The following is a 19,588-nucleotide window of genomic DNA, read 5'->3' as shown; positions in this document are numbered from 1 at the left end:
TGGCAAGCCTTCCTTGGGGCAGGGACAGGCTGCCTAAGTCAGAGGGGACCAGAGGAGGCTACTTGGAACTGTGTCTACAAAGGAGCCAGGGCCCTGCTGGTGGGTGCTGGTTCAGGCAGTGCTGCAGTGGGTGTTCTGGAGCCCCAGCCTTTCCCTACGGGGAGGCTGCTCGCTGGGCAGGGGAGCACAGACCAAGCAGAGGGCCCTGGCTGGGCTCCAGCATCCTGGCAGCCAAACCTGCCCCTCCAATCCATTCCCCACATGACAGCTGGAGAAAGTTGCTCCCTTGCTTAGAAGCCTCTGACTAAAACTACCCCACAAGGTGTCTGCACCCCACCCCCCCAACTCTGATGCTTCAGCCACTTGCTGGACACACTTGGTCCACTCCTGCCTCCGGGCCTTTGCACTTGCTGGGCCGCCTGCCTGGGGTGCTCTTCCACAGAGAGCTCCCTGGCAGCATTCAGGGCTCAGCTGAAATATCTCCTCAGAGAAGCCCTCCCCAGCCACAGGTTAAATCAACTCCATCTCGTGACCCGCTGACTCTCTTCCTAACAGTAACCAGACCTGGGAAGACTTGGATTACTTGTGTGGTGTCTCACTGACTAGAATACAGGCTCCGGGGGCCTTGCCTATTTTGTCTTCTGGCAGAGCAGGCACTCGGTTCACGGCGGTGGGATGAATCAACTCGCCGAAGCAACGCGCACACCTGGAGGCTTTGGGCTCTGCCACCTGCTCAGGAGGCAGAGCCAAGTCCCAAGGGTCCCTCCTTTGCTCCAACCCAACAAGCAGCACGGTGATGACCAAAAGAGTAATAACAGCAGCCCTCACACCCTCCTGAAATTGTAGTTCACGGACATCTTAGACATGAGGGAACAGAGGCTGCAGCCACAAGTTGGCACCCTGCACTGCTGTGAGGGCATCAGAGCTGCCACCAGCTACTCAGCTGCCCTGCCTCCCAAGAAACAGCCTCAGTCCTGCAGTGCTGTGCATGGAGGAAGGAGCGGGTGGGATATTGCTGCATGATTTTATTACTATAAATAGACAATAAAAACGAACAAAAACTAGCCAATCAGAGTACATCAAATGGTAGCACACGCAAGTACAAGACAGGCCAGTCTGCAACCTGTCCTTCAGAGTCACTGGCACAATACCAATGGCAAGAGGCCGGGGTGCTGGCCGTGAGAGGAGAGGGCTGAGGAGAGGGATACAGCCGCCCTGCCTGAGTGTGCGTGTGTGTGTGTGTGTGCATCAGCATGCGTGCACCCATGAGCACATGGTGGGTGGGAGGGGAGGGGAGGCAGGGCGCCAAGGGGCCAGGGCAGGGTGCCCCAAGTGTGGCCTCTGTTCACAGGCTCAACCGGAGGGAAAAGGAGTCATCCACGCCCGACTACCCCACCTACAGAGCCTCAGGCTGTGCAGCCGGCTGCCCCAGAACCGTCCTTCCCAGGGCAGCTCCTCAGGAAGCGGGACCCTCTCCCGCCTGCCAGGAAAGTGTCTGCACCCGGGAGCTGCAGACCCACCCACAGGGCTCAAGGTCCTGCTGGGGAAGCTCTTGCCCAGGGGCACCAAGGCCAAGCATCCCCTCTGCCTTTCCGTTACCCAGAAAGTTTATCTTTAAAAAAAGACAAGGTCACCTCAGATGGGACCCTCATCCCCTGGCAGGTCCCACCAAAGGAGTCCCAGATAGAACAAATCAAAGAGAAATGCTAAGTGGCATCTACATGGTGAAGAGAGAGCAGAGAAGCCGCTCAGGCCCTCCCAGGGCAGGTGGGCAGCAGCGCCACCGGCCGAGTGGAGCCGCCCACCCGGAGGGTCTGACGACATGGGCTAGGCCGCCTCTGAGAAGGTGTGGGGCTCAGAGAAGGGCCCCTAGACACAACCGCTGTTAATGGCCAGACCCAGACCTGGCCTGACTGCCTAGCCGCCCGGGGCGGGGGTGGCAAACTGTGGGAGGTGGTCCCGCAGGGCGCGTAGGGAGGGGGGAGGGTACACGCACATGGGGAGGGGACAGGCACTGTTTCCTTTATTGACTGAGACTCGGACCCCACTTCCTTTCCTCCCACAAGGCCTCCGTGACGTTTCCTGTGAAGACTGCACTCTTGAGTTCTCGGGCATCGATGGGCCGCCTACGGACTTGGGGGCTGGGTGGGGCCCATCCAGGCTGCACGTGGGTGATCAGCGCACAGGACGTCTGGGGGGAACCCCAGAGCTCAGCGCCCAGGACAGAAAGCCACCATCCTTCATCCTGTACCATTTATAAATACATCGACCGTACAAAAAGGGGGTTGTCAGAGAGGAAGGTCAACTGTGCTCTTCAATCAAGGGTCACACAGCCCCTCGGAGCCAGTGACCACACAGGGTGTGCAGACTGGAGAGGCCAGGGGTCACGCTGGAGTCCGGGCAGCCCCTTGGCCAAGTCTGGGGAGCTGAGGAGCCTGGCCAGGCTCTCAGAGTGGGGTCAGCTCAGCAGCCCCAGAGTCAGGACTGGGGCCACCAAGTGGAGGCTGGGGGGGCCCAGCAGTGTGGAGGCTGCAGGGCGTCTCCATGGAGGTGGACCATCCTGCAGGCAGGAAACAGGGAGGAGGGTCACGTTCGGCTGAGCTGCCCAGCCTCACCGCTCCCTTTGCCCGCCAGGCTCTGGGTCCCCACCAGCTGCCCCGTTGTGTGTCTGCGGCAGAGCACACAGAGGGCCCGGCGACCCCAGCCCCCGCCCTGCAACAGAAGGCAATGGGGCACCTTGGCTGCTGGCTCCCGGGTGCCCCACCCGTGCCAGCTCCGTGCTTCCTGGGCCCTGACAGGCCACGGGATTCAGCTGGAACTCGGTCGCCCCCGGTGGAGGGGCGCCCAGAGCGGCTCCAGGAGCCCCTGCCTGCCCTCCTCGGAGGCTATTCCTGCCATCCCCACATGGCACCTCCAGGATGCTGTGAGGGGCTCCGTCCCTGGCTCAGGTCGCCCCAGGCGCTGGTGCAGGGGGAGCTGCACACCTCTCAGGGCCCATCCGAACAAGGGGCCCTGGGGCAGCTTCAATGGCAAATCCAGGAGCCCCCGCGGCCTGTGACAGACTTCGGGGACTTGGTGAAGGACAGTTTTCTTAGGAGCCGTGGCTTCACGTGGGAAGCCAGCTCTGCCACACAGCCCACAGGACAAATAACAGTTCCTAGCAGCCGGGTCTGACCCGTTTCCTACTTCCGGAAGTTTTACCTAAGTGGCAACACTCAACATCTCCCACGGATGAGAATAAAAGTGTCAGGTCCTATTTCAGCAGAGAGTAAGATTCGTCACAAGAAATGATCAAGGAAGACGGGAAAGGTCTGTGGGGGACGACAGTGGGTGGAGGGACCCCGCAGCCTGGGTCCAGGACGGCTGACCGGGAGGAGGGCTGCATCCCGCAAGGCCAACACAGCCCGGGGTGCGACCCCACCCACACTCGTCTGGAAACCCTGGGCCACCAAAGGCACCAGGTTCTCTATCTCCAGACTTGCTAGCAAGGTTGCTGTCACCTGAAGGAGGGGCAGGGGCCCCAGTGTGTCCCCTCCCAGTGACGCTCGCAGAACTGTCTTCTGTAAAACATCTGTTTGGGTCGCCTGGGGAGAGGGCACCTCCCTGTTAGGTGGGGAGACCACTTCACGCAGCCGCCTCACAGGCTAACGTCAGGGCATGTTGGTGTTCCAGAAGGTTCCAGAGGTGGGTGGGGGGACAGGCTAGTTGTCAGCAACGGGAGGGTCTCAGCTAGGGCTGAGTCGCTGATCCTGGGACCTTAAAGGCTAAAAGAGCCTGACTGGGCTGCCTGGTCCAGATGGGAAGTCCTCTGGTTCCAAAAGCCAGCACCAGACCCCGCAGGACCACCTCTCAGGGGCACCTCTGCCTTGGTGTTTGGAGCGCTCTGGATTCTGAATCCAGGGCCCCGGAGAAGACACGGCTGTGGAAGGAGCCCGGAAAATGGGAAGGAACCCCTGGCGGGAGCAGGAGAGGAAGGGTGGCTGGGGCCCTCTCTCTAGCACCCTGCCAAGGCTGCCCGCAGAGCCCCGCCCCGCGTGCGAAGGCATCACGTACCAGCTTACTTCTCTAAACCACCGGAGCAGGAGCCGGGCCCCAGGGCTGCGCAGAGGAGGAGAGAGACGGAAGCTCAGTTAGCAAAGCGCTCAGAGGGACCTGCACGTTCCAGGGCAGAGGCACTGGCTTTAGGACAAGGTGCCATGGTGGGGGTGGGATATGATGGAAACAAATGCCACACAAACCAATGTGCTGACACAAAAGAGACACGTGCTGAAAATGCTTCCTGAGAAACAGCTCTGGGCCCAGTGCTAATGAAGAGGAACCCAGCCCAGGGAAGGATGCAGGTAGCCGGGGGTGGGGGGGGGGCTGGGGGCTGGGCACAGCGGAGCCCAGGAAGGGCCCCCACCCCGCAGGGCTGCTGGGATGCCGGACATCTAGGATTTCTCCATTTTATGGATTTCCCCCATCTCCTTTCTTCCTGTCTACGGGATACACTAAGATTCACTGAATCACACTCCATCCAGCCAGAGAACGCGGTGCTGTTAAAAAGAATGGAGATCCCTGCGTGTGTGCGTGGTCGCATTCTTAAACACACACACTGATGTGGAAGATGTGCAGGGTCTCCGCTAAGCGAAAAAGCCCGGAGAGAACAGAGGAAGCGGCGTGGGAGTGGACGACTCAGAGGTGTGTGTGTCCACGAGGACCCCTTCCTGCCCCCCAGGTACAAGCAGCCATGCTTGTGAGGAGGGGGTACAGGACACCCACGTACAGCCTCCTCTCTGCTCTGGCATCGAGAACCAGCCCCACCCTGCTGTCCGGTCAGGCCCCACAGCCAGCTTTTGGCCTCTGTGGCCTCTCCTCTACCACCTCCACAGCCGACTGCCTCCACCCCCAGTGTGGACCTAAAGAAGGCCCGAGACATGCGCTGGGGGGTCCAGAGAGCCAGAGGTCCCGCTCTCACCCGTGGGCTGAGCCAGACGGCTGTGGCCTGTCCTGAGCTCCTGGACACTCCGTGGGCCACTCGAGGCGTGGCAAGTGAGGGGTGGCACTGCAGAGGCTGCGTGCACTCTGGGTGCCCTCACCCACACCCAGGGGCCACCTGCAGGGTCAGGACTCACTCAGGATTCTAGGAAGCTGAGTCTCTCTCCTGACCGCCCCTCAGCCCCCGACCAGGTTTTCATCCTCATGATATACTATGTCCTCTAGAATCCTGTGTTACTCTAAGGCCCTAGACACAGCTTTCACCCAGGGGTTCCTTTGGGTAGGCCCGTGTGTGTCAACGAACCAATTAGTGCCCTCCTTCCTCACACCTAGGGACCCGCTGTCCTCTAACCACACCCTCTGTCTGCACAGGCCGCTGCTCGTCCAGAAGCCCAGGGATAAGAGACCCTTCCAGACCAAAGCACATCACAGTTCCCCCAATACGCAGGCCAGGGGACCAGGCAGTGGTGGCTCCCGGGACAGGTAGGAGCAAGGAGAAGGGGCTTCCCAGCCACAAGGAAGCAGCCAGGCTCTGAGGGCAACATGGCTTTTTATCTTGATTCCAGAAACCTCAGGTGGTGTCCCAGCAGGCCTGGGCACAAGCATCTGAGAGACCCCAACTCCCGTCCTGTCTTTGGAGCCCAGGACTTGAACCTGAGGATCTTAACCCAGAGGAGCAGAGAGCAGAGCTAAGGCCACAGGGCCCTAGGTGGGGGCCTGGGAAGGGGTGGGAGGAGAAGCAAGACCCCTTCCTGCTGCCCTCGGGCCTCGCTGGCACCTAGTGTCCCAGCCTGTGTCCCTTGCCCTGGCCTGGACGTGCTGCTTCACCCGGAACCACGGAGCCTGTGAGCCCCAGGCCAGTGGTGGAGCCTGGTGGCCCTCGTCAGGCCTGCGATCGGCGGGGAGGTTTCTGTCTTCAGCTGCCTGGGCAGAGGCCCGGCTGCTGGGGCGCCCAGCACAGCCCAGGGATGAAGGAAGATAGCAGTAGCAGTGGGACCAGAGTTGCCCGCCTGGCCTTAAACAAGAAGCCTTTCCTGCCTTCCTGAGGCTGAGCTGGCCCAGGATGAAAAGGGTCCTCAGGCACAGGCTCTGCCCCAAAGAACCAGGGGCTGCAGGGTGACTGTGTAATCCGGGCCTGGCCGTGCTTTGGGGGTCAACGGAAGGAGCGTGGGCTCAGAGCCAGGGACAGGGAAGTGGGCTTCCCCCAGGCCTGGCAGGCCCCCAGCACCACCGGCCGAGTGCTGTTACCTGGCAGGTAGATGTCTGCAGCTGCGCTGGGCTGGCCTCGGCTGCAGGGCTCAGGGCTGCCGTCCTGCAGGACGTTCTCGATAGACGGCACTCGGCTCCCTGCAGAGGAAGAGGCAGGTTGGGGACCGGCAGGCAGGAGTCTGGGACTTCAGACCCCACCCTGGGGCCCAGACCCCACCCTTGACTCCCCCTCTGCTCTCCCGGGACCCAGAGGTAGATGTCTATTTTCTCTCTCTTTCCTTTTCTCCTACCCACCAGCGTGGGGCTTTATTTTGTTTTTATTATAAAAACATCACATACCCACATTTAAAAGACAACATGGAATGGTAATAGATCTGACTGTCTCCAATCTTCCTGGACAGGCAGGTGGGCACTCAGCCCACTGACCCCCAGGCCCGCAGCAGGGAGCTCACGTGTGGGGGAACAGGGGGGTGTCCTCTCTCTCACACAGTGTGCTTGTGGGGGCGTCCCCTCAGGCAGAAGAGGGACGTGGATCCTGTGACAGGGCCTCCGGAGGGCCCCCAGCCCTGGCACATGCTATGTGCAGGCGGAAAGGAGCCACAGCCACGGAAGGTGGGGAAGCTCAGGCCTCAGAGGCAGAGGAACCTGGCCCTGCACACCGGGCAGAAAGTGACTCCACCATGCTCCTTGGGGCACCGTAACCCTGGCACCGTGCCCAGGCCCAAGGGCCTGCCCAGCAGCCTGCAGGCAGACACAGGTCACCCAGGGCAGCACTGGCTAGGGGCCACCCAGCAGGGAGCGGGTCACAGCGCCAGGGTGGCTGCAGTTGCTCTGGGGGCCCTGACCACACTTTGGCTAACCCCTGGCTCTGTCACTCTCAACTAAAGGGCCTTGGGCCTCCCCCAACACCAACCCTGAGCCTCAGTCTCCTCATCTGTCTGACACGGGGAGGAATGACCAGGACTGCAGAGGAACAGTGTCTTCCCAGGCAGCAGAGGAAGCTCGGGAGGCATCTTATCACCTCCTGTCACCTCCCTACTCACAGCCAGTGCCGGCAGCGGTGGCTGGGACTGGACCCCAGGGGGCTACCAAGTGCTAAACCCTCTGCTCAGGAGGGGCACCAGGCCCCTTACACAGGGAACACGCCGGGGAGGGGCCTGGCTGAGCTGAGCACCAACTGGCCATCGGCTACCCCAGGCCCGGGCAAGGCCCAGAGACCCCGGTGGGACCCTGCCCTGGAGGGAGGGGCACAGCCCAAGCCCAGGAGCATGGAGCACCGACCATGGGCAGAATGATCCAGGCGGGAAGAAAAAGGGCTGCTACCACTGCATGGACGGATAGGGAGGGAAAACCAGGAGCGGCCCAGGGCTGTCTTCCATGAGACCGTGTAGGAACCGAAGTGTGTGGTCCCAGGAGGGCAACTAACACAGCTTGGAGAAACCTCCGGAAGAGACTTGGAGGCCCCGCTTCCTGCCGGGCAGGGAGCACCAGGGCCTCAGGGAGGAGAGGGCTCACCTTGCTTTAGTGATGAAGTCTCGTCAGCCTCCTCCGTTATGAAGCTCTAGGAAACAAAGGAAAAGCATGCCTGGACCCTGGTGCTGACAGCTGGGCACCAGGCTGCAGGTGGCCGGGGAGGACACAGGGTGAGTAGGGTCCAGGACAGGTGGTGCCTTTGGGTGTGTCACACACAGCTCCTCCTAAGGCCCTCGCTGGACTCCACCCAATAGCACCCACCCGACAGATGAGGAAACGGAGGCTGGGGGAAGTCACAGCAGCCAAGGTTGACAGTGAGGGAGTGGTGGAGCCTGGGATCTGGGAAGCCAACAGGCAGGCAGTGGGGACGGAAGGACAAATGGCAATGGCACGCCTGAGAAGGGCATGCAGGGGCCTCACCTCGGGGGAGCTGCTCAGCGCCATCCCTGCCCCGCTCGGCGGGGGCGGGGCCTCCGAGTCATCCTCTTCATGGATCGGGGACGACGGGGACCGCAGGGTGCTGGGGACAGAGTGGGAGGAGGACAGAGGATGAGCAACGCCAACCCCACCCAAGCCCACGTCCCCGCAGGGCCAGCAAACGTGCGCTAGGCCTGGGGAGTAGGTGGCCCTCCACCTGCAGCCTGCACATGGCACTGTTTGCAGGGGAGAGGGGAACCGTGATGATATAGGCTTGGGGGGAGGGCTGGGCAACAGGAGGAGAGACCCACGTGTCCTTTTGTATCTTTGGAGTTGTTCTGTCACACGTATAAGGCGCAGGGGCCATGGGAATTTTATAGAACCTGTGCCTTCTGTATCCTTTTCTAGAAAACCAGCACACGTCTGAGCAAAGACTAAACAGAGCAGGGCTGCTCGCTGGCACCTCCAAGTGACCAAAGGACCAGGACTGACCCTTGCCTGGCCCCTGGCCATGTGGCCCTCGAAAGTCCCTTACATCAGTGATGATGATCCTGTAATCACCGAGCAAGGCCAGGGCTGGCTCGTGGGCACAAACAAGGTGGATGAGGTGCACCTGGAGGGTCCCGCACACCTTCCCCAGGGGGCTGCCAGTGGTGGCCTCACCTGTCGGGGGATTTGCTCCTCAGCTTGCCCTTCTGGAGGCTGCTTTCCATGATCCGATCGATCCCAGCAAGTGGACAACTCGCCTGGGACAGGCCGTCTGAGACGCCCGAATAGGTGATCTCTTCATAAAGAGGGGCCGAGGGGATGGCTGGGGAGGCGGCCCGAAGGCCATTGAGTGCCTCGAGCAGGGAGATGGGCTCGTAGCCAGGCGGGATGCTGTCGGAGCTCTGCAGGGACAGGAGCAGGTGAGGGACAGGCCGGCCACGCGCCCTGCCCACTGCCCATGGCCACAAAGCCCCAGACACCGGCCTGGCGCCCCAGGGATGGTCCGCTCCCCAGAGCTTGCTCTCTGACCATCTCCTGTCCACTGCACCTTCTAGAGACTCACATCCCCCTCCCTCAGAGGGGCGCCAAGAACTCCAGAGCTGCATCGGACACCCCTGCCCAGGGTGCCCTCGGCCACCAGCTGCAATTGCAGCCCGGGACACCCAAGTGGCCCACTCGGTGCCCTGGATGGAGGAAGAGAGGGCCTTGGCCAGCCCCTACCTGGCTTTCTGCTCCTGCCTGGTGGGCACAGAGAGTGAGAGAGGGGTTAGTGAGAGGAGGGGGCAGGAGCAGGAGGGGAGCGAAGCCATGGCAGAGGCGGGAGAAGCCGGTGGGAGCGTGTGGTCTAGGCCAGGAGGACCTGCCCGACACAGGGGTCCAGCCTAGAGATCCTCCGCGGGCCGGACGAGCAACTGCAGGGCTGATATGGGCTCCGGGGAGCCGAACAGGCACCTCCTCAGGACCAGTCTCCTCTCTGGGAGTAGATCCAATCAATAGGCTGAGTCTTGCTTTAGGGTTAAAGGCAAAGGGAGATGTTAGGCCTCCCAAGCCGGGGGGTTGGGCAGACACCTGCCCTCACTCTGGTGAACAAGGTGAAGGGCAACGCTCTCTACGTGGGACTCCTGCCTGCCCGGATGACCTGTGAGAAGGAAGGGAGCTGCCCTTCAGGGAGGTGACAGAGTGACCCTAGGGACCAGGGGGAGGCAGAGGAGCTGGGTGGTGCTCTCTGTCCTCAGCGAGCACCTCCTGGATTCCCTGGGACCACGGTGCCTGCATTTGTCCCAAGCCACCCCTTGCCCCTCGAAACAGGAGAAAACCTCTCTGTCTAGGCTGACCCTCAGTGACACCAACGCTCTACCATTTTCCAAAGGGGCCCGGGGCTCAGCGGAGGCCCCAGGCAGAGGCCCGGCCCAGCTGCCACATGCTGTCTGCCCCCAGCCTGCTCCGTGAGATGCAGGAAAAACGTGAGAAATACAAGTGTTGGCCCGCAGAGCAGGGATGCAGGGCGAGCAAGCACGAGGGATGTTTGCAACAAGAGCGGCAGCCTTAGTTCCGCCTCCGTCATTCCACTGCCAGCAAGAACAAAAAGGGAAACAGGGCATCAGAAGACCACGGGCAGAAGCAGAGCTGGCAAGAAGGGGCGCCCGGGGCTTTCTGCCGACAGACCTTGAGCTTTGCTTGTTCCACAAAACTCCCTTCCTGGGCAGGGACGCCGGGACTGGGGAGAGTGGATTTGACAGATTAAATGAACAGAACACGTTAGCCTGGGGTGAAAGTGACTTCCCATTCTTGTCACTGGTGCAATAATCAGGGCACAGGGCAAAGATGTAGCCACAGGGCCAAACACACTTACTGTTTCCCTTTTAGGTTTCTTGCTGGCCAGTGAGGCAGGGTGCGACTTTGATTTTTTAAAGGGACACTGTCAAGATAAAAATCATAGATTTTACCGCTGCCACCCCCCTTGCGGCGCTGGAGCTGGCTGGCTGGGGTCTCCCTGGTCTGCTGGTCTCCAGGTGTGCCCTGAGCCAGCGCTTCGCAAACTCTACATGCATGTAAATCGTGGGGACCTGGCCGAGCATGGGTTCTGCCTTGGGCCTGGGTTGGCTGCGCCTGCACATCCTTGCAGCTCTGCAAGAGCCCATCCCCGTCCGCAGCGGCCACTCATGGTCTGGGTCACCCTGAGCAGCAGGTCCTGGCCAGGGCAGGTGTTGACAGTGGCCAAGCGCTCCCCACAAGTGGGCCCGGCTGGGCACAGGGAAGGGACCCGGAGGTCCCAGCACAGCCTCATTGACTCATCACCAAGTCTAACTCCTAAAGGTGGGGCTAAAGTCCCCGATGACCCCCATTCTGCAGCGATCTTAACAGACTCACTGGAGGAAACGCCCAATTTGGACTCTAGTACTACGTGGAAATTGCTCGTGCAGGGAATGTGGCAGAGAACAAGGGCCACTTACTTGGGACTGTAACCTCCAGAGAGGAAGGCGCTGGCCCTCCGGAGTGCGAGTTTACCATCCAAGCCCCAGGCTGCCCTGCACTGTGGGAGGCACTTCGGCTCTCAGGACAAGAGGGATAAACATGGGAGAATCCTGCCTGACCCTCAGATGCCGGGGCAGAAACCCGGAGAGGTGACAATAAAAACCCACCACCTAGGGCTTCCCTGGTGGTGCAGTTGTTGAGAGCCCGCCTGCTGATGCAGGGGACACGGGTTCGTGTCCCGGTCCGGGAAGATCCCACATGCCGCGGAGCGGCTGGGCCCGTGAGCCATGGCCGCTGAGCCTGCGCGTCCGGAACCTGTGCTCCTCAACGGGAGAGGCCACAACAGTGAGAGGCCCGCATACCACAAAAACAAACACAACAAAACAAAACAAACAAACAAACAAAACAAAAAACCTACCACCTAAGCCCACCCTCCGTGGAATAGCAAAGCTCCTCTCTCGGGGGCAAGAACAACTCAGTACTGTTCTTCTCTCCACCAAAAACACGGTGCTGCAGAAAGTACACGCTGTTCTGAAAGCAAGTCCACTGTTAAATGGCTGAGGGCCTGGTTTCAGAGCTGGAAGCCCTGATGCCTATGGGCCCCACAGGCTAAACAGTGTGGCTGGCCCGGGAGAAGTGGGGTAATGGGCACCCCAACCCGAGGAGCAGCCTTGCTCCTGATCCAGCAGCGAGACCACACCTTCAGATTTTGAAAGAGAAGCCAGAAATCTGAGTCTTAAGGAAAATTCATAGACTTTTAAACATTGGCCAAATTTTCAGAAATGCTGGGCTGAACACATCATACCTGCTGGCCTGGGGCAGGAGCCCTCTGTGGGTATGCCAATCCAGAGGGCTTAGGCTCTTTTTCCTTTTAACTTTTAAATTTTTAAAAAATAAATTTATTTATTTTATTTACTTATTTTTGGCTGTGTTGGGTCTTTGTTGCTGTGTGTGGGCTTTTCCTAGTTGCAGTGAGTGGGGGCTCTTCGTTGCAGTGTACGGGCTTCTCATGGCAGTGGCTTCTCTTGTTGCAGAGCATGGGCTCTAGGTGCCCGGGCTTTAGGAGTTGTGGCTCGCGGGCTCTAGAACGCAGGTTCAGTAGTTATGGCGCATGGGCTTAGCTGCTCCGCAGCATGTGGGATCTTCCCAGACCAGGGCTTAAACCCATGTCCCCTGCATTGGCAGGTGGATTCTTAACCACTGCGCTACCAGGGAAGCCCTCTTTTTCCTTTTTAGAGGGCTGGCAGGGCCTCTAAGAATCACTGGATCCAAACAACCTCAATCGAGAGCCAAGAAAATTGGCTCACTGGCTGACAATGCTCAAAAACAGCTGGGACCCGGGAGCTGAGAGCCGGGCCTACCCCCGTCTGTCTTCGGTCCTTCTGCTCCCACCTGCCCACCTCAGCGACCCCCGCTAAACCTCGCCCTGTCTGTGTGTCTCTCCACGTCTCTTTCTGTGTCTCCCTGTCTGCCCATCTCTCAGCATCTCCCTTTTGAACGTCATCCCCATCTGTCTCTCTCTCTGTATCTGTCTCTCCATGTCTCTCCATTTCTGTGTCTCTCCCTCCCCATCTGTTTCTGCCCACCTCTCTCTCAAGGTCACCTCGGTGGAGCAGAGGTGACGACACCACGGCTCAGACTCAGCGAAGGGTCACCTGCATCTCAGGCTCTTGCTGTTGGCAAAATCAATGCCATCCAGCAGCCAGAGCTCACTGGGCCCAGTCTGGATCGCCCCAAGCATCTTCATAGCTGCCCATCGGGACCAGGCAGGTGAGCCAGAGGCCCAGAGAGTTGGCAGGCAGGGGTACTGGCCAGACAGTCTGGGTCCTGGCCTGGCACCGCCCTGAAGGCAGAGCCTGGGCAGCCTCCTCCTGGCCACACCTCCAGGGCCTCCTGACCTACTGGCTCCCACCAGACCAGCCCCACCAGGAGCCAGGCGCTGTCCTAACATGAAGGTGGGCCCTGCACAGTAGGCAGGGGCTTCCTCCAGGCCCCTCCTCTCTCCACCCCCGCCCCCTCCAATGCAGGAAGGAAGAGGAACTTACAGAATGTTCATCGTGGTCCATGCTCTGGGCCAAAACAGGGCTGAAGGAGATGGGGGACAGGGCTCCTGGCTTCTTCCTCACTGCCCGGATCTGCAGAAGGGCCCGGAAAGCTGTGGAGGAAGGACAGGGTCATGTCAGGCAAGGGGCAGCACCACTGAGACCCTCCAAGTTTCGGGGACACTGACCACCCACCCACCCCGCAGCAATCCCAGTACAAGCCACGTTTCTGAGTCGAAGGCAGTATATTTTTTGACATTAGTCTTAGTAAAATTTTGAGGGGTATGTCGTATGTCTCCTCAGGCAAGGGAAACAAAAGCAAAAAATAAACAAATGGGACTTTATCACACTAAAAAGCTTTTGCACAGCGAAAGAAACTATCAACAAATGAAAAGTCCACCTACTGAATAGAAGAAGATATTTGCAAACAATATATCTGATAAAGGGTTAAAATCCAAAATATTCAAAGAACTCATACAACTCAACATCAAAACAAACAACCCAATTAAAAAATGGGCACAGGGGCTTCCCTGGTGGCACAGTGATTAAGAATTTGCCTGCCGATGCAGGGGACACGGGTTCGAGTCCTGGTCTGGGAAGATCCCACATGCTGCGGAGCAACTAAGCCCGTGTGCCACAGCTACTGAGCCTGCGCTCTAGAGCCCGTGAGCCACAACTACTGAAGCCCGCATGCCTAGAGCCTGTGCTCCGCAACAAGAGAAGCCACCGCAATGAGAAGCCCAAGCACGGCAATGAAGAGTAGCCCCCATTCGCGGCAACTAGAGAAAAGCCTGTGCGCGGCAACAAAGACCCAACACAGCCATAAATAAATAAATTTATTTATTTTTTAAAAAAAGATATATGCACCCCTATGTTCTCTACAGCATTATTTGCAATAGCTAAGATATGGAATCAACCAAAGTGCCCATGAACAGACAAATGGATAATAAAGATGTGGTGTATATACAATGGACTATTGTATATACACCATAAAAAAAGAATAAAATCTTGTCATTTGCAACAACATGGATGGACCTAGAGAGTATTATGCTAAATGAAATAAGTCCGATAAAGACAAATACTGTATGATTTCATGTACATGGTGGAATCTAAAAAACAAAATAAATGAACAAACGTAACAAAACAGAAACAAGAGTTATAGATAAAGAGAACAAACATCTGGCTACCAGATGAGAGTGGGTGGGGAGAGGAAAGAAATAGGTGAGGGAGATGAAGAGGTACAAACTTCTACTTGCAAAATAAATGTCATGGGTATGAAATGTACAGTGTGGGGAAATATAGTCAATAACTATGTAATATCTTTGTATAGTAACAGACCATAACTAGACTCACTGTAATGATCATTTTGAAATGTACAGAAAATCATTATTATGTTGTATAACAGGAACTAACACAGTGTTGTAGGTCAGTTACACTTCAAAAACAAACACACACACATAGAAAGAGAGATCAGATTTGTGGTCACCAGAGGTGGGGATGGGGGAGGGGGAATTCGATGAAGGCCGTCAAAAGGTACAAACTTCAAGTTACAAGATAAATAAGTACTAGGGATGAAACGTACAACATGATAAGTATAATTAACATTGCTGTGTGTTATACATAAAAGTTGTTAAGGGAGAAAAACCCTAAGAGTTCTCATCACACACACAAAAATTTTTTTTAATTTCTTTAATTTCTATCATTTCTTTATATCAGATGATGGATGTTCACTAAACTTATTGTGATATTCATTTTGTGATGTATGTAAGTCAAATCATTATGCTCTACATCTTAAACTTATACAGATCTGTATGTCGATATCTCAGTAAAACTAGAAGAAATAAAAAATTTAAAAATAAGGTTAAAGGGAAAAAAAAGAAAAAAGAACAGAAAGAACATGAATAGATTCCTCCCAGTAGTAAGCCAGAAGCTCAAAGGAAGCATGACACCTTCTTGGAATCAAACAGTAAGAATGATTTCCTGAAGACAGTAATTCTCAGATACAAGGATTTTTAATCAGTCAAATATAGCTGATGAAATAGATAACCACAATTATATTCCAGTTTTCAAATGCATAAAGAATTTGTTTTGTGAAAGTAAGTTGGTTGTGAATAGTCCATGAGATATTAAAGAGTATTAAATTATTGAAAATGAAAATATGATTTAATTAGAACAAATGCCTTCAAAATGCCCTCCCTTTATCTCCTCTTACGGTATATACTAACAACAGAATACCTTTAACCTGGAATGCAATTCACTAAAAATAACTAAAGTAAATCAAACTGAGAAACAAGTAAAATAACATGTTACCACTATAGACTCATTAAATCTAAGTTAGGTTTCTGAGTATGCTAAACACAAGGCAAAGAACACTTTATTACAAAGATCAATTTGCATTAAAAAAAAATAAACCTAAGCTTTGTTTTTCTGTCTTTTTCTGCCTCCGTGTGTAGCTTTCGGGATCTTGGTTCCCCGACTAGTGACTGAACCTGGGCCACGGCAGTGAAAGCCAGGAATCCTAACCACTAGGCCACCAGGGAACTCCCTAAGCTTCATTATTATTTTTTTTTTTTTTGCGGTACGCGGGCCTCTCACTGTTGTGGCCTCTCCCGTTGCGGAGCACAGGCTCCGGATGCACAGGCTCAGCGGCCATGGCTCACGGGCCCAGCTGCTCCGCGGTATGTGGGATCTTCCCGGACCGGGGCACGAACCCGTGTCCCCTGCATCGGCAGGCGGATTCTCAACCACTGCGCCACCAGGGAAGCCCAAAGCTTCACTATTTTTAAAACACACTTTCTTTTTCTCCCCCAGGGTTTCCCAAGGCCATGTATATTGATTAATTGCTTTGAAGCATAATTTTAATGTAGCCATAGGCTACTCAACAAGAGAGTTTTATAGTGAACAGTCATGAACCTAAGAACTAAATGTAGCAATAAAGAAATACCTTCACACTTGGAGTTTTAAATCGACCAATACTTTATTTCTGAAAGTGACAGTAAATCTGACAGTCTTTGTCTATGCTAAAAAAAAAAAAAAAGCTGTCATTTTTCTCCTCAGAGAAAATGTCCTGCAGCTCCCACAGGAGGGTGCTCTTGCCGCTCACACCCAGTCCCTGCCAGGACCAGCAGGAACCGGGCCCAGGACTGCTGACCCACCAGCAGAACCTACAACCTGAGAATGTTTACTCTCTATTGGAGGATGAATATTTTGTTCAGAATTAGGCCCAACGTGACTTTTTTTTTTTTAACGCCGTGTGTGCCACTTGTGGGATCTCAGTTACCTGACCTGGGATCGAACCTGGGCCCTCAGCAGTGAAAGTGCCAAGTCCTAATCACTGGACCTCCAGGGAATTCCCCCAAGGTGACAACTTTTGACTGAGAAAGTCCAGATGCTCAAGGAAACCAAATTTAACTCCTTGATCATTTACATCCAGCACAGTTTTCATTTTATTATAATTTTTTATCAAAATATTTCCCACATACTCTTTGAAATAAAGATCTAACTTGCTGATCACTTCTGTGCAGCTCACCCCACACACTGCCCTGCAGCCCCTCCTGGATGCTTGCCCTGTGTCTGACATCCCTGGAAGCAGACGGCACCACCCCATCGCCACAGGTGTCCCTGCCCACGTCTGCCACCGTGCCCGTCTCCCCGCCCGCCCGCCGCCTACCCATCCCACTCACGCAGCCGGCAGATGGGGCAGTTGCTGGCCTGGTAGCGCAGCGTGTCGGCGCACGAGTTGCAGAGGCACAGGTGGCGGCAGGGCAGGATCAGCGTGTCCCGTAGGTCCGACAGGCACACCACACACTCGTTGCTGTTGTCGCTGTTCTCCTCATCTGAGGGCTGCAGGGACACCGAGGGTCCCAGGGTCGGTGGCTCCCGAGGCCAGAGGCCGGGGGCCTTCCTGTCCCCACTTCCCCTGGGGGCTGCAGTGGCAAAGGGAAGCCCCAGGGGCAGAGGAAGGTCACCAAAGAGCAGAACGCGCCCCCAGACCAAGACACCTCACCAAATTGAGAGAACTTGGGTCTCCTACTCCACAGAACCAAAGAGGAAACGTGGGAAGACTCGCGTCTCCCAAGGTTGCCCATTTACTTGCTTAAAACAGCAACAACAAAAATAAGGCAACGGAGTTCCCGGGCAGTCCAGTGGTTAGGACTCCGTGCTTTCTCTGCTGGGGCTTGGGATCCATTCCTGGTCAGGGAACTAAGATCCCACAAGCTGTGCAGTGCAGCCCCCGCAAAATAAATCAAGCAAGTCTAACTTGTTGAAATGTTTTCCTTAAGTGATGGCACCTTCTGGAAAACAAAATTAGCTTCTGGATCAAGAGACAGCAACAGCCTAAAACAGGGATCAGTCAAGTCCAGACTGCTTGCTGCCTGCTTCTGAAACAAAGTGTTACCAGAAGACGGCCTTGCCCCTGTGTTTCTGTATGTCTGTGGCTGCTTCTGCGTGATCCCAGCAGTGCTAGACAGATGAACAGAAGTGACAGACGCCATACAGGTCGACAACATTAACTACCAGGACCTCTATGAGAAGTCAGATGACCTCTGATGCAGAAACATGACCCGGGCAGAGAGCACTTGGCATCCAGCCAGTTCCAGCCACCATGGAAACTGGCCTGAGACCCCAGAGGTTTTTTTAAAAAGGCAGCAGTTTCATTTGTGTCTTAAGACAATGACAAAGGCATGGACTAATTCCCTGGCTGTGCCAGACCTTGGCTCTGTGGACCACCAGGCTCCTGCCAGAGGCATTGGAAGGTGAGCCGGCCCACGGGTGCAGCGTGGGCTCAACTGCTGATGAGAGAAGGGAAAGGCCAAGGCTGCACCGGGGAAGGGGGCAGCAGGAGGGGGCCCAGCATCCCCAGGCTGCCCTGATGGCCAGCTGCCCAGTGATGGTAACAAGCCAGTGAATTTGCTGGAAAAAGGACAATGACCCACAGACTCTGCTAACTCTAAAACTTAAGGAAAAACGATGGAGTCTGGGGTCCTGGGGTCTCCAGGGGAAGGCTCAGCAGGGAACTGGCTCATCTGCCACCAACCTGCAGGGCCCTGGCCAGGACAGGGGCCCCAAGCAGGTCACCCACAGGCCCGCCTCCGAGCAGCTGGGAGGAACACAGGGGAGCACAGCCAGCCTGGCCTGGCGGTGCCACAAGCACGCACCTTCGTCTCCTGGTTGTTCTTGTTCTCAATGCCGTAGATCTCCTGCAGCAGATAGCTGACCCGGTCCACCTGGAGAACAGAGAGGCGTCTGGGCACTTGCTCCCAACTCAACAGCTCCTCTGCACCCACCTTTCCCAACAACCCCTCCCAGGTGCCAGGCTTGGGTCCTGGGGGCAGGCATGGTTGGCGATTCTGTCTAGCCCCACCCCCAGGGAGCAGGCACTACTAGAGACAGGCAGGGAGAACCGTCACCTGACCAGCCCACTGGTAGCAAGGACACTGGGCTGGGCCCAGGTTCTGCCCGCCCCAGGTTCACACCCGCTTGGCGTGGAGCCAAGCTCTACCCGGACCCGGCGACCACATCTTCTGCCCACCTTACTGTGCCCAACCCCAGAGGAAAACGACCTTGGACCCTCCTGTCACCAGCCCCACAAGAGTGACCAGAGTCAGGCCTCAAGCTGACCACAGTTTATAGGCCAGATACTCCTCCTGAGAGCCACGGCCCTGCTGGTCAGCTCTCCTGAAACAAGTGCCCAAACCATCACTGAGATCTCCTGCCCTCCTGCCACCTCCAGGTGTTGCACCTGCCAGAGTTCTCTCAACCCCTCTTTTAAAAGACTCAGCAACACCACTCCTGGGTTGTGGCTGACACACCTGAGCAGCTACACACAGGATAACCTGATAATCACAGCTTTGGAGACAGACCCCACCATGGCCGCTGTTAAATCAGTCTCCAGGCTCATTTCAGGGGATCCTGTCCGCTAAATCCTCACAGAACGTACCTAAGTCGGAGGCCACCAGGGATAATTCTTCCTGGTGTTAGACCATGGAATTACGGACCCCAAAGAAAGGCTGTACTGGTCTATAGCTCCTACTGGTTCCAAGATATTCCATCCTTCTCTCAAATATGGATTAAGTCAATCTAAGTCCTTGCCCAATAGAGGTAATTTCAGCAATTTTTAAGGAGGAGGAGGAGAGGCTGCAGTGTTTCTCCCTTCTTTCCTCCCTCCCTTCCTCCATCCCTCCCTCCCTTCCTTCCCTTCTTCCTCCATCTGTCCATTCATTCATTCGGCAAGTGTTTACTGAACACTCACTAAGTTCAAGCTGGACAAGATTCGGCTACAACGGTCAATGCAGGTACGTGGTGGGTATGCAGTACACGTGGACACACCCAGTGACCCTGACCCTGACTCCTGGAGCCCAGGGCCCACAGTAGTGGTGTCACCAGCTACTTCCACAGTGGCCATGGTGGCCTGGGGAGAATAATCCACAGAGACCACTGGGTCACGTGTGTGCACCTGTCTTTTAAATTAAAAGGGCTCCCGGTATTTCCTCTGATGGACTTAC

At 56.1% G+C, this 19,588-nt stretch overlaps 1 protein-coding gene across 9 annotated transcripts in view; it reads right to left on the bottom strand.

Moving 5' to 3' along the window:
- Nucleotides 1-1,010: 1,010 nt before the first annotated feature.
- The window catches only part of MGRN1 (mahogunin ring finger 1), a 60,082-nt gene continuing 41,504 nt past the window's right edge, over nt 1,011-19,588 (bottom strand). For 3 of the 9 annotated variants that reach the window (XM_067012842.1, XM_067012843.1, XM_059037437.2), the window contains 9 exons: nt 18,242-18,310; nt 16,766-16,925; nt 13,086-13,195; nt 10,418-10,483; nt 8,740-8,966; nt 8,080-8,179; nt 7,702-7,747; nt 6,226-6,324; nt 1,011-2,560 (listed from right to left, as the gene is read on the bottom strand). In XM_067012842.1, coding sequence (XP_066868943.1) covers nt 2,448-2,560; nt 6,226-6,324; nt 7,702-7,747; nt 8,080-8,179; nt 8,740-8,966; nt 10,418-10,483; nt 13,086-13,195; nt 16,766-16,925; nt 18,242-18,310 — 990 coding nt within the window. In that variant the 3' untranslated portion in view covers nt 1,011-2,447. Of the gene's footprint in view, nt 2,561-4,053; nt 4,099-6,225; nt 6,325-7,701; nt 7,748-8,079; nt 8,180-8,739; nt 8,967-10,417; nt 10,484-13,085; nt 13,196-16,765; nt 16,926-18,241; nt 18,311-19,588 lie in introns of all 9 variants that reach the window. The other 6 variants (XM_067012845.1, XM_059037440.2, XM_067012846.1 and 3 more) reach the window with 3 other exon arrangements.

Source organism: Kogia breviceps, chromosome 14 (assembly GCF_026419965.1).
Source record: "Kogia breviceps isolate mKogBre1 chromosome 14, mKogBre1 haplotype 1, whole genome shotgun sequence".
Classification (NCBI taxonomy): Eukaryota; Metazoa; Chordata; class Mammalia; order Artiodactyla; family Physeteridae; genus Kogia; species Kogia breviceps.
The sequence above is the reverse complement of the archived record's forward strand: the minus strand, read 5'-3'. Positions and strand labels throughout refer to the sequence as shown.